General features: G+C 35.9%; 2 protein-coding genes across 2 annotated transcripts in view; one reads left to right on the plus strand and one right to left on the minus strand.

Moving 5' to 3' along the window:
• Window positions 1-12790, plus strand: part of LOC138699975 (tubulin alpha-1C chain) — a 50849-nt gene extending 38059 nt beyond the window's left edge. Inside the window, exons 3-6 of the mRNA XM_069826221.1 lie at window positions 309-610; window positions 3914-4344; window positions 6824-6920; window positions 11199-12790. Coding sequence (XP_069682322.1) covers window positions 309-610; window positions 3914-4344; window positions 6824-6920; window positions 11199-11498 — 1130 coding nt within the window. The 3' untranslated portion in view covers window positions 11499-12790. The remainder of the gene's footprint in view (window positions 1-308; window positions 611-3913; window positions 4345-6823; window positions 6921-11198) is intronic.
• A 4021-nt stretch (window positions 12791-16811) lies between these two features.
• Window positions 16812-26281, minus strand: part of LOC138699978 (V-type proton ATPase 116 kDa subunit a 1-like) — a 50640-nt gene continuing 41170 nt past the window's right edge. The window contains exons 12-13 of the mRNA XM_069826227.1: window positions 23371-23542; window positions 16812-17456 (exon numbers count right to left, since the gene is read on the minus strand). Of these exons, the coding sequence (XP_069682328.1) occupies window positions 17348-17456; window positions 23371-23542 (281 nt within the window). The 3' untranslated portion in view covers window positions 16812-17347. The remainder of the gene's footprint in view (window positions 17457-23370; window positions 23543-26281) is intronic.

Consider the following 26281-nt stretch of genomic DNA (forward strand, 5'->3'; position numbering starts at 1 on the left):
GCGTACAAAACTTAGGCACCCATGTATGGCTCCATACAGACAATTTCCCCCCTCCATACGATTTATTAAAAAAATTGTAGGTTCCCATACGATGTATGGCTCCGTATGGCCTCCATGTTCAGTACTGGTCATATGTCACGTACGCGGCTGCTTGCTGTTTCGTAGCTTATGGCATTTACAGTATGTCATAAAACAAAGTCTAAAAGATAAGCTTAGGGAATGTCCAAAGAGATAAAGAACATCCACAAAACAACTAATCAATGTAACTTCATTTCGATGACGAGTCGATTATTCTCGTGTCGGTGCAGATGAAGTGCGTACTGGTACATACCGCCAGTTATTCCACCCGGAGCAGCTCATCACAGGCAAGGAAGACGCGGCCAACAACTATGCCCGTGGCCACTACACAATCGGCAAAGAGCTGGTGGACCTGGTGCTGGACCGCGTCCGGAAGCTGGCCGACCAGTGCACGGGGCTGCAGGGCTTCCTCATCTTCCACTCTTTCGGTGGTGGCACCGGCTCAGGCTTCACGTCCCTGTTGATGGAGCGTCTCTCTGTCGACTATGGCAAGAAGAGCAAACTTGAGTTCTCCATCTACCCAGCGCCGCAGGTAGGCTACATAAATACAGTGAGCTCTATACTAATATAGAGCTCACTACATAAATACAAAGTATTGTGCTTCTGCTTGAAATCTACCAGCGCCGCAGGTAGGCTACATACAGTAACAGAAACTACTGAGATTCCGAGATGAACCGACCAGCACCACAGATACGAATAGTAATAAATTATTGCGTCGCAAGTAGCCTACGTACAGTAACAGAAAGCATTGTGACTGTAAGAAATTGTCCAGCGTCGCAGGTAAGTACAGTAAGATGGCATTGTGAAATTGCAAAAAAATCGATCAACGCTGCAGGTGCGTACCGTAAAAAAAAAGTATTGTGACTGTAAGAAATTGACCAGCACCGCAGTTAAATACCTAAAGTAACAGAAAGAATTGTAATTGCAATAAATTTTCTAGCGTCGTAAGTATGTGAGGTCAGAAAGCATTGTGATTCTGCAAATATCGACCAGTATCGCAGGTATGTACTATAAAAAAAAGTATTGTAAATCTGGAAGAAATCTAGTAGCGCCGCGGATAAGTACAGTAGCAGAACTCATTATGATTCTGTAAGAAATTGGTCAATGCCACAGGTACGTACTGTAACAGAAAGTATCGTGATTCTCCCCAAAATAGACCAGAGTAACGGGTAGCCTATGTACAGTAATGGAGTATTGTGAGACCACAAAAATTCGACCAACCCACCTATAAGGTCTACGTATAGTAACAAAGTATTGTGATTCAAAAAAAAAAAAAAAAAAAAAAAAACTTCGCTTCAGATAGCATAGTAACAGAAAGTTCTGATTCTGAAATAAGTCGACTAGCATACCAGGTGCGTAAGTGACAAAGTATTGTGATTCTGCAAAAGATCGTCCAGCACCGTAGGTACGCAGAATAGCAGAAAATACGAATCTGCAACAAATCGAATAGTGCTATGGATACACACAATATCGTAAGTTATTGCGAGTGCACAAATAAATCGACCAGCGCCTCAGGTACGTACGGTAACAGAAGCTAATTAGCTATTGTGGTTCTGCAAGAAATCTACCAGCGTCGCAGATACGTACCAGTAGGCCTACACTAAAGCCTTGGTTTTTATGAACCGCCGCATGGGACGTCCGAGATTCGAGAACCGCCTCCCACAAATCCGGACTACATGAGAGATAGTGAGTGGTTTCTATGGCTGCGAGGTACGCTAACCTCTCATCTCGCAGTTATAGAAACCACTCACTATCTCTCGTGTAGTCCGGATTTGTGCGAGGCGGGCCTCGCACCTCGCACGCGTCGGTTCAGAAAAACCAAGGCTTTAGAGAAAGTATTGAATTGATGCAAAAGTTCCTAGCGTTTTTTCGCTGTGGCAAAGTTTTTATTTGAGATTAATATGAAACAGAAATTAATAAATATTATATTCTCCTACATCATCTATAACTCTCTACTAATGATGGAATAGTTTTTCGATTCCGCGTCTGAAGAAATGTGCGGGTTTTCAGTTAAAGAAATCGTCAAGCTAAGTTTGTAAAGCATCTTCGCTATCAAAGGAGTTACCTTAGGATTATTGGATAGAGAAAGGTAAAGATGAAAATCTGAGGGCGCAAGATTGGGAGAGTATAGGAGGTGTAGAATAAAGCCTCAGGATAATTACATTCGTCGTGTTAGCGAAGTGCAGGCGTGCATTATCGTGCTGCAGAAACACTTTATGCAGTTTCCCCGGTCGTTTTTCTTCTATTGAGGCTGCAAAGCGTCTGAGTTGTTGACAATAAATGTCAGCAGTTATGGTTATATTTCTAGGAATCAATTCGCAGTACACCATACCTTTTTCTATCCCACCATATGCATATCATCATTATCTGTGAATGAACGCTAACTTTTGTAATATGTGTTTCTTGCAATGCTTTCTCCGATGGCATTCTCTCCGTACATGCCACAAATGTTTCGAACCGCCTCCGCTACCTTAGATCATCTAGTAAACTCAAACAGAAAAACATGTCAGAGTTCATTTCATTCATAATGTTCTACCCAAGTCTTTCACTGCAAGCTCACCATTCTTCAATCTTTCCCATTTTTTGCCTTTCTCTTATTCTCCGCATATGATTCATAAATATTAATGTCTTCTATCATCTGATATCGTCTTCTGCCACGAACTCTTCTCCCGTTCACCATAGCATCCTTCGGTGGGCAGTTTCTTCTGTGGGCAGTTTCTTCTCAGCCAATTCATTTTTCTCTTCCCGATCAGTTTCAGCATCATTATTTCTCCACCCATTCTTTCCAACACAGTTTCATTTCTTATTCTGTCTGTCCATTTACACGTTCCATTCTTTTCTATATCCATATTTCAAATGCTCCTAGTCCCTTCTCTTCACTTCGTAGTAATGTCCTTGTTTCTGCCCCGTACAATGTCACTCCACACAAAGCACTTCACTAGTCTCCTCCTTAGTTAATTTTCCAGAGGCCCTCACAAGATGTTTGTCAGAAGTGTTCGTTTCCCCTCCCCCCCCCAATTGACATTCCATCATCTTTAGCCCACAAATAGCACATAATTTCTCCAAATTCGAAAAATTCAAGGCGTATTTACAAGCACAACACTCCAAATGACACATGACAAACTATAAACAATCTCCAACAACGCAATGTTTTGATGAACAAAAACGCTAAAAACTTATGCATCAATCTAACAGTATTGTGATTCAACAGCATTTTCAGCGATCCTGATGCTCAATGTGTGATTCTTGACATGATGTCTGTCAGCATAATTATCTTATTCAGTTTTTCGTGTAAAATTGTAATGTACTTTGTAAATTTGTAGTGTTTTTGTAACGCAGTTTTACTCCTAGTTGAGTGTTAGAGAAGGCCGTATGGCCTTAATTCTACCAGGTTAAATAATCCATTATTATTATTATTATTATTATTATTATTATTATTATTATTATATTATTACCATCATTGGCAGATCTACCAAACTTCCTTGGATCCTCTGGATTTGCCCTGATACTTAAATATCTAGGCCTACTGTTCACAGAATCTCACTCCAGTTCGATGAGTAGGTGCCAGCTAACAGAATTAGGTTGTGTCTGAATCTGCTATGGCATTTGAATAAAATGTAAGACTACCACCACAGTCTAGCATATACAGTCACGAAGCTCAATATGTAATAAACATGCATCCATAGATAGTTGCTAACCACTAGGATCGCTACTATCGCCTCATCACAGACAATGCGAAATGTACCTGCACAGTCTATTGTTCCTAGCAACCTCATCAACTCAAACTTCGTGATTATATATACTAGACTGTGCTACCACTGATTGTGTGACGTAGGTGTCGACGGCGGTGGTGGAGCCTTACAATTCCATCCTCACTACTCACACAACGCTCGAACACTCGGACTGCGCCTTCATGGTGGACAACGAGGCCATATATGACATTTGTCGTCGCAACCTGGACATCGAGAGACCGACCTACACCAATCTGAACCGGCTGATCGGCCAGATTGTGTCTTCCATCACCGCATCCCTCCGCTTCGACGGCGCCCTCAACGTCGATTTAACAGAGTTCCAGACAAACCTGGTGCCCTACCCGCGCATACATTTTCCACTGGCCACGTATGCTCCCGTCATCTCCGCAGAAAAGGCATACCACGAACAGCTCACAGTTGCCGAGATCACAAATGCCTGCTTCGAGCCTGCCAACCAGATGGTTAAATGCGATCCCCGTCATGGCAAATACATGGCCTGCTGTATGCTGTACAGGTACGTGCAAAAAGTGGAGGAGCAAATTTAATATAATTTTAATTTAGGGCGTTACTTATTCTCAAAATATTCTAAGATTTATTATTATTATTATTATTATTATTATTATTATTATTATTATTATTATTATTATTATTATTATTATTATTCAACATATTTCTCAGTTCTATACAACTGAACTCACTCAAAAAAACTATGAATGATTGTCACAAATTAAGTTCGAATCAAAGTTGGCGGAGATAACCGAACACCGCTATTCAGGTGACATTAGGTTTGTTCCAGCACGGTTCGGAATCGATTCTGAACTGCCTGCTCATGTGCAGTAGCTCAATGTGTGTTCCAACAAGACTAGAATAGATTCTGAACCAATACTGAACTCTCAGTTCCCTGTTCCAACGTGTTTTATAACTCGTTCGGAACGAGTGAATTTGGTTCTCGATTAAGAACAGAACTGGGAATTCTGAACTGTTGACGCATGCGCAGATCGTTTAATCTGAAGTTACTGTTAAAATGCTTCGAGAATAGGCAGGTTAAAATAAAAAAAATAGTCCATCATGAGTGATTTGGAAGGTGACAGTGATATATTTTATAACGAATTAAGTTCGGAAGATGAATGTAATTTTAATATGAGAAGAAATTCCGAAGGCCGTGAAGGAACAGTTCAAGAAACGTTCCAACAACGTAAAATCCCAAACCAGTTCTGAACCATACACAACTGGCGCATGCGTCGTAAGAAATTCGGTATTAGTTCGGAAGGGATTCTGCATTGCTTGCTGGAACAAACCTAATAAGTTATATTCTATTTAACTAAGCAAGTCATAAGAGCAACATTATTAGTTTCAGTTTATGGAAATATATTCTAAATTATCATTATCGTGTATCTTTATCACGGTAAGCCCTAAAAAGGTTTGAAATAAAAATTAGTTTTGTGAATAAAGTAATCAACATTTAAATATGTGGAATGAAAAGCATGTGCGAGTGAAAGAATATTACCATAAATTCAGTACATTATTTTAAATGCATCATTAACTCATTACCATTCAATTTAAAACTATTACCGGTACTAGAAGTTACATAATTTTTGCAGCAGGTCTTAAAAATGCCGTTCATTTTAGATGCACTTCTAGTTTCGACTTACAAGATAAACTAGCAGTTACTTTAAAAATATCTGAGACCACACATTATGACGGGATCCGGAAAATTGGTCAAAATTAATTCGTCACACATTAACACTTCATCATATCCGTGAACCTTCACATGTAACATTTCGTCATAACCGGGCTTAGGATCCAAGACATGCAAATCACAGAAACCTGCAGAATAGTATATTCTATTATCCATGTGTAAAAAGGGTAAATGCTCATCTTCCCTCTTGCTTAAAAAAGTTCCTGGTGCAGACGCTTGTATTGCCCTATTTTGACTATGCCGAAATTTTACTGACTGACCTTTCCAACGCCAACAAAATGAAACTTCAACGTGCTCATAATTTGTGTGTACGTTTTGTAAGCAATATTCGCAAATATGATTATATTACCCCATCCCTGGAAGCAATAGGTTGGCTTAAATTAAGTAAGAAAAGAAATTTACATTCACTTCTCCTTCCCTTCGTAATATTGAACTCTTCTATTGCTTCTTACCTGTCGTCTCGCTTCACTTACCTTCCTTCCGATCATAATCTGAACACGTGCTCTCGCCATGAAACAATACTAACAATACCATCCTATCGCACTTTCTCATACTCATCCTCTTTCACAATAGCCCTGCCAAGAGTGGAATTCGCTACCTGCTAGCATCAGAGACTGTCGAAATAAAATTGAATTCAAACACAAACTTACTAGGCACTTGGTCAGTAATTGAGACTCGTTCACACATGACTTCTTGTAAATAGTTATCTTATTCTAGCACAAAATATTTCAATATCCGATAATTTCATCACTATGTAATTTTAATTTTTACTTAAGTAAAAAAATCTTTCTTTGTTCTAAACTTCTACAATAAACTGTTTAGCCTTTATTAATCAGTTAATCTTTTAGTACTTTGACTTTTATTGTATTTGTAAATGTAATATTAATTGTAATTACAATTGTAATTGTATTCTTAATATTGTAGTTGTAATCCCCTGGTAGAGGGGAAGAGACGGCCTGATGGCCTTATCTCTATCAGGTTAAATAAATACATACAGCATACTACTATACTACAACTTAAGAATGAAGTGAAGTTACAGTGCAATGGAATATAGACAGAGTGAGGTGGCAGGTTGAGTTTTGTCGCACTTGGACAATCAACGCATATAAGAGCGCACAAAGGACCAAACCGTGCCTAAGTGTATGGACTCATTCCAGATCCAGGCCTCGTAAAGCCAAGCTAACCCATAATACAAGATTCATGAAAAGATACGTGGTGTGGTGAGCACATCACTTGCTTATCAAAGTTATTACGAAATGATTAAAATTACACTCAAACTCATATTTGTTTACAGAGGTGACGTGGTACCCAAAGATGTCAATGCAGCCATTGCAACAATAAAAACAAAAAGAACAATACAATTTGTAGATTGGTGCCCCACTGGTTTTAAGGTAAGATATCTTCTTTCATCATTTACCAATTTAATTATAAGTAGTAAGGGAAAAGGGGTAAAAACATTCAGAAAAAGGGAAAATGTGACCATCTAGTGATTCTGCACATATCAGTTATGTAACAAAATTCGTCTCAAACTCGATGTAGCATTTTTCTGTCAACTTCAGCAAAGGCGTTAATGATGCAAGCCTAGAGTTCTGGCAGATCAACCGATAATGGGGCATAAATACTGAATCCTTTATACAACCCCATACAAAAACTCACTAGGGTTAAGTCAGAAGAGCGTTGAGGCCATGACAGCAGTTCATGATCAAGACTTCCCACAGAGTCGATCATGGAATGTTCAATTCCTGCTTCCTCTGTGAGTTGACTTTTGCGGGCTCGATCACCTTATCTTTAACAATTTGACCATTAAAAATTATCAAACTGCTTCAATCATTTGTAGACATCCCGCATTTTTACTGACCAAGGGTAAATATAAGAAAATTGATAAATTCCTTATTTATGAAACTACTTAACATCACATACTAAATAAAAATAAATTGATAATTAATTTTAATTTCAATAAACAACTTCACTTCACAAAATTTCACTCAGAAAGAGTTCCCTTAACTGTTTTGAGCTATGTAGGCCAACCTACGATTTCATGCATTACATATGACCTAATGTGTTCGTTTCAACATGTCCATTGTTACCATAGCAATCACATTACAAATGGGAGCTCGTAAATTTGGAGTCAAGCATCTTATAAATAGGCTATGTACACTGTTCTTAATATAGTTCCACAAAAAAATCTATAGTGGTTATCGGGTGAACGTGGTCGCACAAAATGGGTCCACTGCATCCAATCCAATGACCTGGAAATATGTTAATAAGAAACTCTCAAATTCGTGGACTCCAATATGGAGGAGCCCAATCCAGTTGAAAAAAATATGTTAGGCTGTAAATCAGCTACTTGGGAATACTCGAATTGTTCCAGCATGTCAAAGTACATAGCTCCAGTCCTTCAGTTTCGGGCTATCTCTGATATGTTTATGTTGTACGTACGCATTTTACAAGCCCCAAATCTGAACATTTTAAAATATAAATTGACTTCAAAATATCACTACCATAACCGTCACCACCAATATCATAAAAATCATCATGATCTTATAATCCACTGAGGCTTTTCATTGTTGAACATCCAATGCTCCTCTAGATTCATCGCCTAGTTTCGACAATATCCAGTCCTATAGTTCCAAAGCGTGTTTTATCCAATTTTTATGTTTTTTCACAAATCAAGAAAAACATTTTTTATTCCATTTTGAATCTTGCGTACACTACTTTTAACACTGGAATATAATTAATTAACTAGTGGACTTACTAGTGTTAATTATGTAAGATTGTAGAGGACACAATACATCTACATACGCCGATCACATAACCAATGCTAACCATACATACAATAACATAAATACAGACATGGAAATCCTACACATACAACCCAAGAACCAAAAACTCAACACACTAGAACAATACGAAATATACAAACAAACTAAAACACACCCCGATCAAATTCTCAACACAGATCAATTTCAGTATACACACACTATTTGACTCCACTCTTCAACATCTTTCAACAATCGAACACACCCACATAACAGGCAGAGAAGTTCGAGATGACGCCGTGATCTAGTAGGCTCTGAGGATGGTGCGTGAAGCACTGAAACAGCTGTAAGCCGGACAAATCTTACATAATTAACACGAGTAATTCCACTAGTTAATCAATTAATTACATTTTTTATGTTAAAATATGAATTTTTCACCCTTTAAAATAAACATTTTATAGTATATAGGTAAGAAATAAAGCTCGTTAAGTTACTTTGTTCAGTAAAGCTTTTATTTAAATTTTAAAATTGGAGAAGGCAAGTTTTGTAACTATACCTAGGAGAAGGCAAGTTTTGGAAACAACATAAAAGCACAAAAATCTTCAATGTAAATTAAATTTTGTATTACAAGACTTCAAATCAAAAGTTACCGGTACCGGTAGTTAAAGAAGTAGTTTAATGTCAATGATTAATAAAACATGGAAAGTTTACTAAAAATCTAAAAAAAAACTCTCATAATTAGAAAGTCAATGTAAATTAAATTTTGTATTACAAGACTTCAAATCAAAAATTATACATTGTTAATGAAGTAGTTTAAGGTCAATGATTAGTAAAAAAATTGACAGCGTAATAAAAAAATTCAAAATATTCTCATAATGAAAGAGTTTTCAAATGTTCTTAAGCACTATGAACTAATTCAGTGTCTGGTTCACTACAACAGTCAACATCTGATTCAACATTCTTGGCTTCATCAGCACGATTTGCATTCATGTAGAAAGATAATCTGGCCTGATTTTGCCATCCATTGTCAAAATGTTTTGTTAGAAGGTTGTTATCATTTAATTTTGCTTCTTTAACGATGTTCCCTTTGCGAATAACTTGAGGCACAATATGAAAAATGTTGTGCCCCTGTGTGACAACACTTCTAAAATTACACAAGCCTGTTCTATAATAAGACTCCCCACAGATATAAACCTTGTTTACTTTTCTATTTCATTGTAAGATAATTCTCTTAAAAGGCTTAAACTGAAAGTTCCAGTTACCTGACTTCAATTGCACTTCGTTCACTATTGTTTTCCAATCTAGAACTGGATAGTCAGTCCCTCCTAGTTGAATTACAGTCCCATGTTCTTAAAAAATATCAACATACTCCTGAGCACTTACAATTTCTTCTCTTTTTCTCACCCTCTTCTCAATCCTTGCAAACACTCTATCTGCATTTTGGAAATGTTTGGAGTAAGCAAGTTATGGAACACACTTTTGGAGAATAAGACACATTTTGGAATGTCAACCATATTTCTCCTATTAAATTGAGTGGGAGAAGAATTTATGTATTGATCATAGAGTGCAGTAGTGTACTTGTCTCAATTTTAGATTTTTCGGGATAAGACACGTTTTGGAACTATATTTGCTATTGTTCTTATGCTGTTGAATGGAAGAGAAGGCTTTATGACCTTAACTTTGTCAACAGAAATAAATCTACTAAATAAATAAATAAATAAATAATAAATAAATAAATAAATATAGGACTCAATTGTTTATACTTAGCACTTTTAGATATTTTTCCACTTTGCATGAGTAAGCATGCTTATGCCTCAACCATAAATTATTTTGCCTTGTTTTCCCTGCAAGCTTTTTTTGCGGTGCTATTATCATGAATCCAAGTCTACTTAATTTTTCTCAGTATGATGTAATGTCATTTTAAAGTTTCCAATTAAAACTGCATACCGTTATATGTGCAAATGCGAAGATAACACCAACTTTTTTTCATTCTTGATTACACTCTTTTAACACTTGTATATCACTAATGACATGGTTTAACTTGTTAAACTAATAAATTTTATACCTTCACTGTGTTAAATAACAAAACTACTGCAGTACTTTACAACCCCAACCTAATACGGAACAAAATATAATCATAAGAAACAAACAAGCGTACCACAAACACAAGATCACAACAAATATATCACACTAACATACGAAAATGAAAATACAAACAAGACTGCATCTTCTTTCAGGAATTTAAAATACAACACTGCATACAGAACACAAAACACGCTACAAAAACATCTCAACACACAAACAATCAAATACAAACTGACAGGTGTTTACAAATTAACATACAGTAAATGTAACAATTTCTACATAGGACGAATGGGAGATCTTTTCAAACACAGTACAACGAATACATCACAGCCATAATCAAAACACACACTACACCCATCTACGCAGAAGAAATCAGCAACACTAACCACGCCTACAGCAAAATCGAGACAGACATGGAAATTCTACACACTGAACTGCTGTAGCAGTATCAAAATATAGACACACAAAAACGCATACGCAATACAACCTCAACACACAAATGAATTTCAGAATGCACTCTTTTTTCAACACAACTCTACCAATCGCAAACACATCCCTACCTCTACCTACATACTCCTCTCCAAGACACCAAGCAAGAAGAAAACAGAAGAAAGTGCAAGACTCACTAGAAGTTCGATAATGGCGTAAAGTTCCAGCCGAAACTAGTCACTAAGATAAAGTACCGGTACATAATAGTTTCATAATTTAATACAGTGAAGGTGTAAATTTGTTCATTTTACAAGTATTAACCATATCGTTAGTGGACAGCTTTTGGTGTTATCCTCTTTGTTTGCTTTCAGAAGAATATAATACTTTGTGTTTCAGGTGGGAATCAACTATCAGCCACCAACAGTCGTTCCTGGGGGAGATCTGGCCAAGGTGCAGCGTGCTGTCTGCATGTTGTCGAACACAACAGCCATTGCTGAGGCATGGGCACGCCTCGATCATAAGTTCGATCTGATGTATGCAAAGCGTGCATTTGTGCATTGGTATGTGGGAGAAGGAATGGAAGAAGGAGAATTCTCAGAAGCCCGTGAAGATTTGGCAGCTCTCGAGAAGGACTACGAAGAAGTAGGAGTCGACTCAGCTGATGGTGAAGTAGACGAAGGAGATGACGAATACTAACGTGATTTTTTTCAAAGTTATTTTTATTGATGGGAACATGAACTGAAATTGCACGTTGCACTGCTTTTAGCTTGTTGGAGAGGATATTATTTACATATTACATTGGAGGCAATAATCTTCTGAAATACTGTTAGTGACGGTTTGGTACATAATTATAAAGAAATAAATTTGAGATTACCGGTAAATAAAGTAGGCCTACATATCTGAAATTACTCTAAATCATCAAATATGTTGTGGATTAATTAAGTTTAGAACCTAATTTTCCGGGAACTAAGAGTAAAATAAATTATTACTATTATTATTATTATTATTATTATTATTATTATTACTGCTACTACTACTACTACTACAACTACTAAAAGTATTACCGATACTATGATCATAACTTCATGTCTGTATTAAAAATCTAAACCTTTCCAACTCGTATACAAATTTACGAGTACATAGCAGTACCGGTACTTATAGTATTTTCCCATGTACCACTAGCATTAATATGATTTACTGAATTTCAATTCTAAAACAATTACATATGGGAAACGTTTCAACTCTTAAATACCGTCAAAGAATCCTCGTCATTGTATTAGGCAATACCGGTAGTAAAAGATTTAAATAATCACATAAAATATTGATATTTTGATTACTGCAATTTCTTTTCATTGAGGGGTTTTTATAAGAAGTTACCGATAGAATTCTATAAATCAAAACTGATATCTGAATTTAATTTACTATACCGTACCAAAATTCTGTTAATGGAAGACAGAGCATACATGTATTTCAGTTGGAAGAATTGATTAAACAAATATCATTGTCCTGCACTAAGAAGAGAAGTGTACATCACAATGTGCCAGAACTTTCAGGAAATGCTTGTATATTTACTGCTCTTTGTATGCACAAAACTGTTTTATAAAATATTATTCTAATGTAACATGAAAGATGACAAAATGATAGATTGTGCACAATTTTTTAATGATTTGTAATAAGAGAATTATCAGAATATAATAGTGTCTTGTACGTTAGTAGGTACATGTGTCTAATGTAAGTGTACATGTTTATAAGGTTAAGTGTATCATACGAACATTATAATTTTTAAAGAAATTTCAAGCAGAAAAACAAGGAATGATATGTAACAAGTCAATTGCTTGTGGGCATGACATAACTATTCTCTCTTGAAATATTAAATTCCACTTTCCTTTAAAGTGGCAATTTGAGTCTGAGAACAAAAGTATTGTGTTTCATACATGACAATGAATTGTACCTTCTTATATAAGAAATAAAACGACATTTTTATTATACTTCCACTTCATTTTTAACTTTTATCTGTACAGTAAACATAATGTATTTCCAACTGGGACAAAGCCTCACCAGTAGTTCCAAGGATTGTGTGTTTAAACCCAGCTGAAGACAATGGATTTTTCAGAGCATGGCTTACATCTGAAGTGTTCTATGAGAAATGAAATTCTTCACATTGGCAGACTAACGGAGTTTTGAATAATGTTGCTATGGTGTTGTTAGGATAGCTCTAATAGTTTTCTGCTATCTTATCAATAAGCAATGGACAACACCATGTGTAGCAATTTTATAGTGTCTTGTTTTAGATCTCAACATTTTTAGCGCTTTTTATATCAAGTAGACTCGTCATTTTTCACACTTCCAGGGTAAACACAATTAAGTTACTAACGCGTTAAATTATTATGGAGTCCTAAGATGTTATGATAAAATCACTTGACACATTATTTAACTAGTAAATCCAAAATTCACTATTCACACATCAAAAACTGTCTAAGGAACAGGTGAAATTTTATACAAAATTCTTTGTATACCCAAATAAATCATGAACAATGGGTATACATAAGTGAATTATTCATTTGTCTATATACCAGAGACCATGGTATTTAGTGAATTAGTTTATTAACATTATTACATTGGAATTTCTTATTTTAGTGGCACAGATAGGATAGATAATCTGTTTATTGGTAATGGAGGAGTTTGGTAACTTTAATAGTGTAAAATGTTAACGAACTGTTAAAACAGTGAAAATGGATGCCCGTCATCATTTAAGCTGCGATTACATGTTTAGAGCAATTGGTATAATTAAAAATGGTGAAACACAAGCTGATTGTATACTGGAAAAGAGATAATATCAAGTATGTGGAGTCGTATTGTGAATTTTGTAGTCTAGAAGAATGACACCCAGGTAAACCGAGAATTATAAGTGCCATACAAGATAAATTTCTGTGCCGAAGAGTCTTGAGAGAAAGGACTTCAACAGCTAACATGTTAAGAAATACGTTGGAAATGTGATTGTATCAACCCAGACTGTCAGGAACAGATAGCATGAAAGAGGCCTTAATGCCCATTGCACATTGAGGTGGCTAGCTATTCGACGTGGACATCTAGATGTGTTTTTCTATGTGCCATTATTCCTCTTCACACCATGATAGAACCTCTTTGGAATTTGTGATTCTTCTGGAATATGGATGTAGACCGAAGCGTGATTCATTGGTAAAGAAAACCTGACTCCATTGAGCATCTAGCCAATCACCATGTTGCTGACACACAAACCACGAGCTTCTCGATTCGATTTCCAAGTTGAAAAGCTGAACTCCTCAATGGGCGACAGGTATTAAGGCCTCTATCATGCACTCTGTTCCTAACAGCTTGGGTTGATACAATGCAACGCATTTCTTAACATGTTAGCAGTTGAAGTCCTTTCTCTCAAGGTTCTTAGCCACAGAAATTTATTTTGTCAGCAGTTGCGATTCTCGGTTCATCTGGGTGTCATTCTTCTAAACTGTCAAATTCACTATATTAACTCTACATTTTTGATATTATGCCTTTTCCAGTATTTACAGTCCTCAGTGCATCAGCTTGTGTTCCACCATTTTCAATTACAGTAAAATCCCTCGTATCTGGCACCCAAATAACCAGCAATACCAAAACAACGGCACTTTTGGCTAGGCCAAAAAAAAAAAATTGTCATTCATGTGAAAGGAAAGAGTCGGACAAAGGTGCGAGTGGTTTTCATGAATCGCACATGCCGCATATTGTGTTTACTCTTTACATTATTCACGCGTGAAAACATAGACAAAAAAATCCATTATGTCCCTGGAGTATATCGGGTAGCATCAGTAAGCTGTCACTTTGACCTTGCAAACAATATGTAGAGACGATATCTTTAAATTTACCACTTGAACTCGCCCATTTTGAAGGGGTGTTTGATGAGCCTAAATAGGAAAATATGAAATTATCTGTTCCTACAGCACGGAAAAATTTCATTCGAATAATAGATAGTATCTTGGCTATTACTGCTAAGTGCTGGTGTTGCACAATAGATTCCATGAAAGTCAAGCAAAATGTTCTTATGTTCAAATCATCGAGCACTACTTCATCTTCATAGTTGCGACGTTGGCTACACTGCTCTTCACGTCATATGTCTCACATGACTGCTATTTAAAAATTGTCATAAGGTTATGAAAACTTTTAGTATTTTTACGCTGTTATGTATTACTATATTACAGTACCGGTAATTATGAACTGATGACTGTACATTACCGTATTCAGTACTAAAAATAAACTTTGTACGTATTTCAAACTTTATTTTTAAATATCTATATGAAAACTACTAAATTTCAACGTGGAAAAAAATGTTTTTGCAGTACAGTGTATATTTACATAACCTATAAACGTATTTTCCAATTATCCGGCAAAATCAGTTATCTGGCACTGGCTTTGTCCCACAGTTGCCGGATACGAGGAATTCTACTGCATACCAATCGCCCTAAACATGTCATCGTGGCTTAAATGATGACATTAAGCATCCATTTCCACTGTTTTAACAGTTTTTGAATGTTTCACTATATTAAATTTACCACTCCTCCATTACCAAAAAACTGATTATCCTATCTGCTATCTGAGCACTTAAAATAAGGAATTCCAATGTAATTATGTCAATAAACTAAAACACTAGTTACCATGGTCTCTAGTGGAAAGATAAATAAATAACTCACTTATATATACCTGTTGTTCATGATTAATTTGATATACAAAGAATTTTTTATAAAATTTCATCTGTTCCTTAGACAATTTTTAAGTGTGTGTAATACACTATAGGTACCTACTTTATAATATAAAGTAACAGCACATCACAGGATTGTTTTGAGCACATACTTTTATTCCTTAGAATACAAGCAAAGCTAGGGCGTTTTCATAGTAACCTAAACAAAACCCAGCAACGATATAAGAAGGCGAAGTTATGAAACTCTGTTCTCCCCAACCTCGAAAGATCAGTCACAACAGTTCTCTTAGTTTTACCATATATCCTATCATATATGAAGGTTTTAGCAACCGAATACCAGAAAGTAATTACCTAAATATGGTTTTGTCTTAAAATTAACTGCATTCATTGTTGTTTTCAGAGAGAAAATATCATCGAAATGATAGCCGTCCAAATTTTGGATTTAAAATATCGGCATCCTAATCAATTCAAATGAACAAAAAAGGAAATGTAAATTAATGTTAAAAAAATACATAATGAAATTTTAAAAAAGAATATTCTGCAACAAGATTTTGGTAGCTATCAAAACGATAAAAATTTATTGAAAATAAATAATATACATTGAATATTATAAAGATGAATAGAGATGATTCAATGAAGATTTTAAAATGGTTGATGCAATTGTTTGAATAGTCTTATCAGGAAACTTTAATTTTCTGAGGATCTCCAATGTAAATTTGGGAATTTTTCCTCGCACACCAAACATAAGTCCAATGACATTCCAATCTTGAATATTATATTTATGACTGAGATCATCACAGCATGGAAGGTAAATAGCGCGTTTCTCTTCATGTACCTGCTTTGGTTGATCTTCATTAATTTCGAACCTTACAGTGTGGTCAAGAATGAGACCAGTTTTTTTATATCGGTCAATTATTATGATGTCAGCACGTCCTGTAGATCCTTCCATAGAAAGACATTGAATTTCCTCATATACTTCGTATTCACCATGTTTCCTTAATCTGTTAGCAATTATTAAGCGGACTGTATTATGTCTGTCAATTCACCCTGAGGGCAGAAACCTAGCACGTGGGGTAACGTTTCATGCTCATTGCATCTCCTGCAATGGGTATTGCTAAGGCTTCTACTGGGGAGAGATCTAACTGCGATAACATTGGTGCTCATTTTAATGGCCTCGGTCCATTGGCCACAAGATAGATCTTTCTTATTGCTAATCCAGGTGTTACCTTTTTTCCAGTGAGAGTAGAATGTAATTCCTTTACCTTTCCCAGGTAATGCGCTCCACTGATTTTACTGGTTGTAAGAAGTCACACGAAGTTGTTTACGGATGTTACATGAATTAATGATTCCAATATCGTTGACATTAATTGGTAAGTGGCGAAGGCTGTCAGTAATTTCGGCTTGAAGGTTCCTACTTTGATTAATATAAGGGTTGTCTTCTTTAACTAATAATCTGCAAACATTAAGATGTTGGAGAAAAGCTTCCCACTGTGCTTTAAAAATTCCAAGTCCTTCAAATTTCGAGGTGCATATAGCATTGCATCCAGTACATCTGTCGGTAAGCCAACAATTTCCTTGACAGAACTTGTTATGGAAATAATAATTACGTACTGGTACATTAAATTGCACAGAAAGCAAATCACAATTTTATTTACATTTTACAATTATTTCTTACATTTCGAAAAATGGATAAATGAGTACCGGTATATAAACAAACTGAAAAATATTATTTTGTATGAACATCTATTATTAAAATATAAATATATAATTTATGAAATTTCGAATATAACTGGTAACATGATGTACATGTTCGAAGACTTCCTCTAGAACATTTCTATTTCTTTATACATACCAGTAGGTTTACTTCCCTTATAATGGTTTTAAAGGAGAAGGGTGTAAATTTATAACCTTTACCACCATAAAATTTGCTCTGAAATTCAACCCTGCAAGAAAATAAGAAAATCCATTAAAGCCAAAAAAAAATATGTTTTAAATTACAGTATATGGATGATTCCTAATATAATGTTTCAGCATTATATAGTGCTGCTCCTCATTTTTAACAGGTCTGGAAGATTCACCACATAAAACAAATGCAAATATTGCTCTTAATTTCGCAAGTCTTTCTGGGGTCGTAGGTAAGTATTAAGGTACCGTACTGTAAGAAGATTCTATCTTTTCATAAGGTTCATGCTAGTATGCAATTAGCTATACCAAAACCACAACACCATGGGGTAACAATAAAGACGTCATTTCTGACCAGTCTTTTCAGCAGAATGAAGGTCATCAAAGAGAATATATTCTTCTTCCTTATTATCGAAGTAAGAAATGTTTGTGGTGCTACCAAAAAATAATATTAATAGATATTAGCCTATATACATTTTCAGCACCTTATACACTGTGTCCCACTTAGAGGCATCGAGAAATAAGTGCTAATTTAAAGTATAAATGTAATGGTTTTATAACATAACTTTTTGTATAACTTGAAGTAAAAACTCTCCGCGTTTCGGAGAATGGTCAGTGCAACTCGATGTGTGTGCCTCGAGCTACCCTGAAGACATCCAAAAGGTACTCAACCTTCTGCCAAGTGTTCCATAACATTTATGAAGTGATTATAGCGCAGCTGCATTTATAATGCGTTGTCTCAGTTTTTCTAAAGTGTCAACTGTATTACGTTGGTACACAACACTTGTCACAAAGCCTCAGAGGAAGGTCAGTGGGCGTCAAGTCATTTGACCTAGGTGACCAGGCAAGGGTTCTCCTCTTCCGATCAACCTATTGGGAAAGTCTGCATTCAAGAAGCCACGCACTGCTCCATACTAGTGGGGTAGAGCCCCATGTTGCTGAAAAACCGATTCTGGAAAGAGTTGATCAACAAAAAAAGTTCTGCAATGTGTGTCCAGATACATATTACCTGTGACTGTCGCCTCGATGAAGAAGAATGGTCCAATGACGGAATGTTCTACTGAATGGTGCCAGGCTTGTTTCCACGATAAATGTTAGTGTGAATGCGCATGAACATGCAACTGTTTTTAAACCATTGGTGCATAAACTTGGACAGTTTCTGCATCTTGTCAGATGTAAATCGAAACAATATCTTTATCTGATTTTAAATGGTTAGAATTTATTTCTCGAACCCTCTAAGTGGGACATGGTGTATTATAAAACATTATTCCTGTATAGCTACCTAGAGTTACCGTACTTCATTTTCCCGGATATGTCCTCATTTTTAAGATTTAAATTATAGTCTGGGAGAAATTTTCAAAATCAATGTGAATGTCCGGAAATTGTTGTTGTTTTCTAATGCCAGGCTTTTGACAATAAAGTCATTTGACCTCTTGCACTCCAACACTTTTCAAAGATATTGTCATGGTCAGTTACTAAAGCACAGATTTTGAGGTGTTCTGAATCCATTTCTGCACAATGAGTTGCACAATGGACAGTTAGAGGACTGATATATTCCAATTCTATGCAGATGCTTGGCCAAAGAGTCATGGCCTGTTGCCAATCTAAATGCAGCTACAGATGATTTGCGTGGTAAATTGGGAATCAACTGTGGATTATGATGCAGATAGTTCAGTTTTTTCCATTGAGATTGTGTTATCAAATTTTGTTTGTTGAAGTCTAAGTATGTAGATTTAATAAATCTTTTCAAAGAGTAATAGCTGTAAGTAGCAGTGTTGCCCTTCTTTGCTAAAGCATCCGCATTCTCGTTTCACTTCCGTTTCCTTATTCTTACCGCTTTACTGGTCAGTTTGCACACCATTCACACAAGGTTCTATTTGTCCTGTTAGCTCTAAAAAAATGGGAGTATAAAGGTAGAGTGCATCAGTTATTCATAGATTTCAAAAAGGCATATGACTCGGTTAAGAGAGAAGTTTTATATGATATTCTTATTGAATTTGGTATTCCCAAGAAACTAGTTCGATTAATTAAAATGTGTCTCAGTGAAACGTACAGCAGAGTTTGTATAGTTCAGTTTCTGTCAGATGCGTTTCCAATTCTCTGTGGGCTAAAGCAAGGAGATGCATTATCACCTTTACTTTTTAACTTTGCTCTAGAGTATGCCATTAGGAAAGTTCAGGATAACAGAGAGGGTTTGAAATTGAACGGGTTACATCAGCTGCTTGTCCAGTGGCGGCTCGTGCCTTTCTTGAATGGGTGTTCACAAAAAAATATGAGTAATGAACACACATATATTCTCGTATAGCTGAATCACACGTCAGAGATAAACGAGTTCTAATATTCACGCACCAAATCTACGCATATGAAACCAAAATTAAAACTATTAAACAAGAATAGAGTAAAATTAATTCATAGGACTCATCTTCACTGCTGTTGTAGATGGTGTTGAAAATCTGGATTTATTTGTAAAGAAACTCCATGCGCCTAGTTTTGAGAGAAGCAAACTTATCAATAACTTTATTATTGAAGTCTCTAATCTTGTTAACAAGTTTTTTTTTCCACTGCCAACATAGCCAATGTACTTAATCGGTCTTCTGTCATGGTGTTACGGAGGAATGTTTTAATCCTCTTTTAATTTAACACAATTTCACACACGTCCGTTTCCAAACTTGAAATGTTACTGTTTCAACTCTCAATACGCACCAATGCAGCTTGTATTTTCCTTACTTTGCTGAACAAAAGACAACAGAATCAGCCCCCGCACATAATGGTATTTTGAAAAGAAAGAGTAAAGAGAGAAAACGAGGAAAGAGGGAGAAAGGAACAGGATGCCAGACCCAAGAGAGATGGAGCATCTCTCTTTCTCTGTCACTAGCACGTTCAGACCTGTGCGAGCAGAGCTATTGTAACCATTGTAACAAACTAGAAAATATTCTCGCCTCAGGCTATTTCACCTTGCTAGAGAAAAATTGTGCGAGCTGCTGTCAACCTGTCCAATGGAGATTTAAAGACACACGACACACGAACGGGACATTCTCTCGAGACGAAAAATGTAGGAACGTCATTGCACATGGGAAAGTAATAGATATAATAATATTAATACAGTAATATGTATGGTTATCGTTGGTTTTTAAGGTGTTCACGTGCTTCTGTGCATATGTAGAGGAACTGCCGCTGTGCTTGTCTATGTGGATGACGTGAATATGTTAGGAGAAAATCCACAAACAATTAGGGAAAACACGGGAATTTTACTTGAAGCAAGTAAAGAGATAGATTTGGAAGTAAATCCCGAAAAGACAAAGTATATGATTATGTCTCGTGACCAGAATAGTGTACGAAATGGAAATATAAAAATTGAAAATTTATCTTTTGAAGAGGTGGAGAAGTTCAAATATCTTGGAGCAAAATGATACTCGGGAGGAAATTAAACACAGAATAAATATGGGAAATGCGTGTTATTATTCGGTTGAGAAGCTTTTATCATCCAGTCTGCTGTCAAAAAATCTGAAAGTTAGAATTTATAAAACAGTTATATTACCGGTTGCTCTTTATGGTTGTGAAACTTGGACTCTCACTTTGAGAGAGGAACATAGGTTAAGGGTGTTTGAGAATAAGGTGCTTAGGAAAATATTTGGGGCTAAGAGGGACGCAGTTACAGGAGAATGGAGAAAGTTACACAACGCAGAACTGCACGCATTGTATTCTTCACCTGACATAATTAGGAACATTAAATCCAGAAGTTTAAGATGGGCAGGGCATGTAGCACGTATGGGCGAATCCAGAAATGCCTATAGGGTGTTAGTTGGGATCCCAGAGGGAAAAAGACCTTTAGGGAGACCGAGACGTAGATGGGAAGATAATATTAAAATGGATTTGAGGGAGGTGGGATATGATGATAGAGAATGGATTAATCTTGCTCAGGATAGGGACCAATGGCGGACTTATGTGAGGGCGGCAATGAACCTCCGGATTCCTTAAAAGCCAGTAAGTAAGTAAGTAAGTAAGTAAGTAAGTAAGTAAGTAAGTAAGTAAGTAAGCTCTATTTGCCTACGTAATTGGCTGACACGAACTTTCAGGAAAGAATCGTGAGTTCTTTTCCACGCTCTTCAGGCATTTTGCCATTTCTTTAATTCAAAATGTGCAGTGCTCTAAGGAGAGAAATCACACTGTTGTGAAGTCAGTGAAAGAACTAGCTCTAGTGAAGTACAATTTTCGTTATTTCATTAGTAACTTGCTATAAATTTCTGATATTTTAAAGAAAATCAGGTCAACAGGGAAATAGTTATGGTTTGTTTAAATGAAGTTACCCTCTCTTGAGTTACTGAAATGTTTTTGAACAGGGACATTCATTCTTGTAGTTTTTATGTATTCCTATAAACATACTCGCAGTATAATAATGTTTATGAATTAGGTATCAAAACATGCAGCATATTAAGCATTTGAATTAATTTTAATTTCGGAATATGTATTATATGACTTTCTCGTGTTAAATTCTATCGTACCTGGTTTACATGTTTCGACCTGTTATTGGTCTGAAGAAGAAACATGTAAACCAGGTATGACAGAATTTAACACGAGAAAGTCATATAATACATATTCCGAAGTGATACAGTGTTAAAAATTGTGTAATCAAGATCTATAATTTTAATTGTTTTAAATTGATCGACTTTGTCTCATTGTGTGAATTTGTATCTATAAGAACTCTACTTTGTCATAGAATTAAACTAAATTATGTTTGGAAACTTTAGAAAAGCAAAATGTACCTAAAGGACATAATGAGTTGACCGGGAAATTTATTCTCTAATAATATCTGCAAAATATAAATACTGGTACAGGTAGATTCTGTAGAAGGAAAACTAACAGAGAAAATGCTTGTTAATAAAGGAATAGAACACAGTTATTCCCTAAATCGCCTCCTTTTTTACAAGATTATTCAAAGCTTACAAATAGTTCGTCTATATAGTACTATCCAGCTCTAAATTCACTTTGGTCTTTTCTATATGATTTTTTTATTTATTTTTCCAACTTATTCTTAGCATGTTTGTGTGAAATTTATAAAATGTACTATTGATGCTCAGGTCTCTGTAAATCTTAACATTTTTCTACCTTCCTTCTTGTATGCCAGTACAATATAGTTAATTTTCCACACAGAGTTTTCTGTTCATTGATACAATTATTGGACAGGGGAATATAGGTATATATAAATTTTAACAAAAGATTGAGGACTGGACATATCATAAAAAAAATTAAAAATTATATTTTCTGATATAGGATCCAATAACAGTAGACCATAGCCTAACACACAAATTTTAATTTACCTGAACTGTGATGTATCACACAAAAATGAAAAATATTTTCATAAAAATGCAAACTTTTACACAAATCTTGGGAACATCGGTACCTACTTCACAATGGTCCAAGATCTGTTCATTAAAAAAATTCTCTAGAATAAAAGTATACAGTAGACTATATCGTCCCTTCTATTCTACTTTATGAAAATGAAGTTTGGACTTCAAAACAGAAAGACAAAAACGGACTGAACGCTTTTGGACCAGATAAATGAGAAAATTTCAAAGAATTAAAAGTAGATTGATGACCCAGAATCTAGCAGTCTCCCATTAGAAACAACAACAATAACGTACAGTATGAGTAATACAAAGGCTACAGAAAAAAGAAAGACCCTTGAAAGAGATTACTGAATGAAGCTCAATCATGCTTACTAAGGATTAATTCGTGATTTATAATGAATTATTCAGTTTTCTATCAATTTCCAAATAAGCATTTTTTAAACTCGAATCTGATGCTTTTTGTTAGTATTCTAACCATCACAATATCAGTTGTTCAGAGTCAAATAAATATTTTAAATACTGGAACCAATATTATTTTCTGAAATGTTTACATGAATATTGTGTTTCATTTTTGTACAAAGATATTAAACATTGTAAACTAACTCACCAGTGGAGCCTCAGTGTGTGCAGAAAGGCTGATAGACCTTCCATTAGTACCATAATGGCAATAGTGAGCACTGCCCAAACTGAAAATGACAATGCTATGCCAATAAAACCAAATGGTCCTCCCATTCTCAATCCCACGCGAAAAACCATAGACCACAGTACTACTGAAAGCTCTGTGAATAAAGAAACAAAATGTTAGTTATATATTTAAGTCTTTTATACCCATTTTTTACTTTGGATAGACAATGTAAATTATTACACCACAGACATACTTATGACATGAAGTCCTTTCCACTTTGTCTTCAACTGTCTATAATTGAATTTGAAGTTCAAAAGAAGCATGAAGAACATCGAGAAATGTAAGACAACAAATACAACACAAAAGAGAAATACATTCAGTAAGGATGCAAGAGTGGAATAAATACATATTATGATTAGAGTTCGGATTTTTATGTAATTACATACCTCTATTCCTTTATATGTAGATACACAGAAACAGAAAATGTCTACGAATTCAAACATAGACATTGCGGTATTCAAGTTTCATTTTACATATTTTTACATATTTCAGTGTATATTAAATATTTCCTACAATATTACATAAAAATAAATATTTTGCCATTTTATGCTCAATTTCTTTCTTTCTATAAATTAATCTATACCTACTTTTTCTCCCTTTAGTATTGAAATAAAGTGAAGGTTATTGATATTGCATAGCTGTGACGTGTTACTTGACATAACTGATATTATTGCTACTACGCTTCGTCCAAGTGATACAATAATCGTGCCTTGCAGATTAAGAAATATGATCTCCACTTCGCTACTTTGGGGTCCCTTGAGGTCAGTCACTTCCTGTTTTTGTTCCTTGTTGATACGTCGCAATTGCGTCGCTATCATGGGCGACAGTTGAGATGAAATGAAATTGTCGGTAACGTACATAATTAAACTTTGACCATTGAAAAACTATGTGATTAGTGCGGGAGAAGTTAAAAGGCCTGTAGATCGTCTTTGCTAGCTGAATGTCGCCAATGATAGTGACCCAATTATATCGATGCGCTACCTTGTTTTAGCATTGGGAAGACTGCACATGTGTTCTGAAATAATTACTTTATTTACGTTTCTCTGCGAAGCTTAGTCTTAATTTCTACTTCAAGTGAAAGTATTATACAGGGTGTTTCAAAAATACGGGGCATAATTTCAGGTATGTATTTCCCACATGTAGACAATCAAAATAGTTCATTACAACATGTGTCCGGAAATGCTTCATTTCCGAGTTATGGCCTTCACAACATTGAAATTCACCGGAACGTTTTTCTTTCCACAGGTCGTTGTCATTACAGAAGATGTTCAAAATGTCCACCTCCTGCTTGAATACAGACCTCACATCGATGTCTCATTGACCTGCGAACACGATCCCAAACTCCAGGAGTATTGCGTATGTCCTCAGAACATGCCACAATTCGATTCCGAAGGGATTCCAAATCAGGCACCGGAGACGAATAAACCAATGATTTTAAATGGCCCCACAAGTAGAAATCGAGAACATGAACATTAACTTGCAACGCTACCCTTCGTGTGCTGATAGAAGGAGTCATGTTCACAGCCTCCAGAATCTCCTCCTGTACTTCTGGAGTTGTAGATCTTGGTCGTCCCCTTCCCAAACCAGGAGAGTTAAATTTTCCATACTCGCACAGACGGTAATGGAGACGTACAAATGTCTTCCGATCTGGACATTGTCGCTGTGGGTACCTCTCCTGGTACAAACGACGAGCCAGCGCAGCATTGCCGTCCGCCTTACCCTACATTAAGTGTATCTCTGCCAGCTCTTGATTTGAATATATATCGCACAGTTTAACGCCTACACAACACTGAATGTAACCTTCGCCTCGGAATGAACTGTCAGAGTGCCCTCTTAATGTCTCCTTTGACGGCAACGACCTGCGGAAAGAAAAACGTTCCGGTGAATTTCAATGTTGTGAAGGCCATAACTCGGAAATAAAGCATTTCCGGACACATGTTGTAATGAACTATTTGTATTGTCTACATGTGAGAAATACATACCTGAAATTATGCCCCGTATTTTTGAAACACCCTGTATAGTGACACCAATAGCATCTTCACTAGCCGAAAATTTAAAAGCATGAGTTGCGATGGATGAGGGGTTAACGACCGATGGTAAAATTGTAGTATGCCAAGTATGTGAGAAAAAGAAGACTGTTCAATGAAGTCGTCACTGAAACAACATATACGAAGTGTGTTACACAGAGGAAAGAAACAATGTCATTCTTCTAGAAAGCAAGTCCTACTGACGCAAATGCAGCATGAGCCTACTGTTTCGAAAAATGTTTTTTTTTTTTAAATACATGTGTACTGTAGACATATCGTAGTACAAACTGCAAGTAGCAGAATATTGCTCTTTCGTGGAGAAATACTACCAACGACAAATTCCAGAAAAGTCTACACTCCGGAAGAACTACCTTGATGTCTGCTACCAATGGGAGCAATAAATATTATAAGGAGGATGACTGGTGAGTGCAATTAGCTAATATTTTCCATTTATAACAATTGTTAGAGCCCGGATTTGTATGTAATTACCAATTACTAATTATTGATTGTTGATTTCAAACAGTTGGGCTATTCCTGGACCTGAGCAAAGCATTTGACACAGTTGATCATAAGATACTGATCCAGAAACTACAGTGGTTTGGCATAAGGGGGTTAGCTAAAAGTTGGTTTGTTTCTTATCTAAGTGCAAGGCAACAATTTGTTGAAATAGGCTCAATGAAATCATATCCCACTATCATGAAATGCGGGGTGCCCCAGGGTTCCATACTTGGCCCAATTCTATTTCTCCTATATATAAATGACCTTCCCTCAAGGATAACGCAAGCTAAAACCGTTCTCTTTGCAGA

This window comes from Periplaneta americana, chromosome 5 (genome assembly GCF_040183065.1).
Source record: "Periplaneta americana isolate PAMFEO1 chromosome 5, P.americana_PAMFEO1_priV1, whole genome shotgun sequence".
Taxonomy (NCBI): Eukaryota; Metazoa; Arthropoda; class Insecta; order Blattodea; family Blattidae; genus Periplaneta; species Periplaneta americana.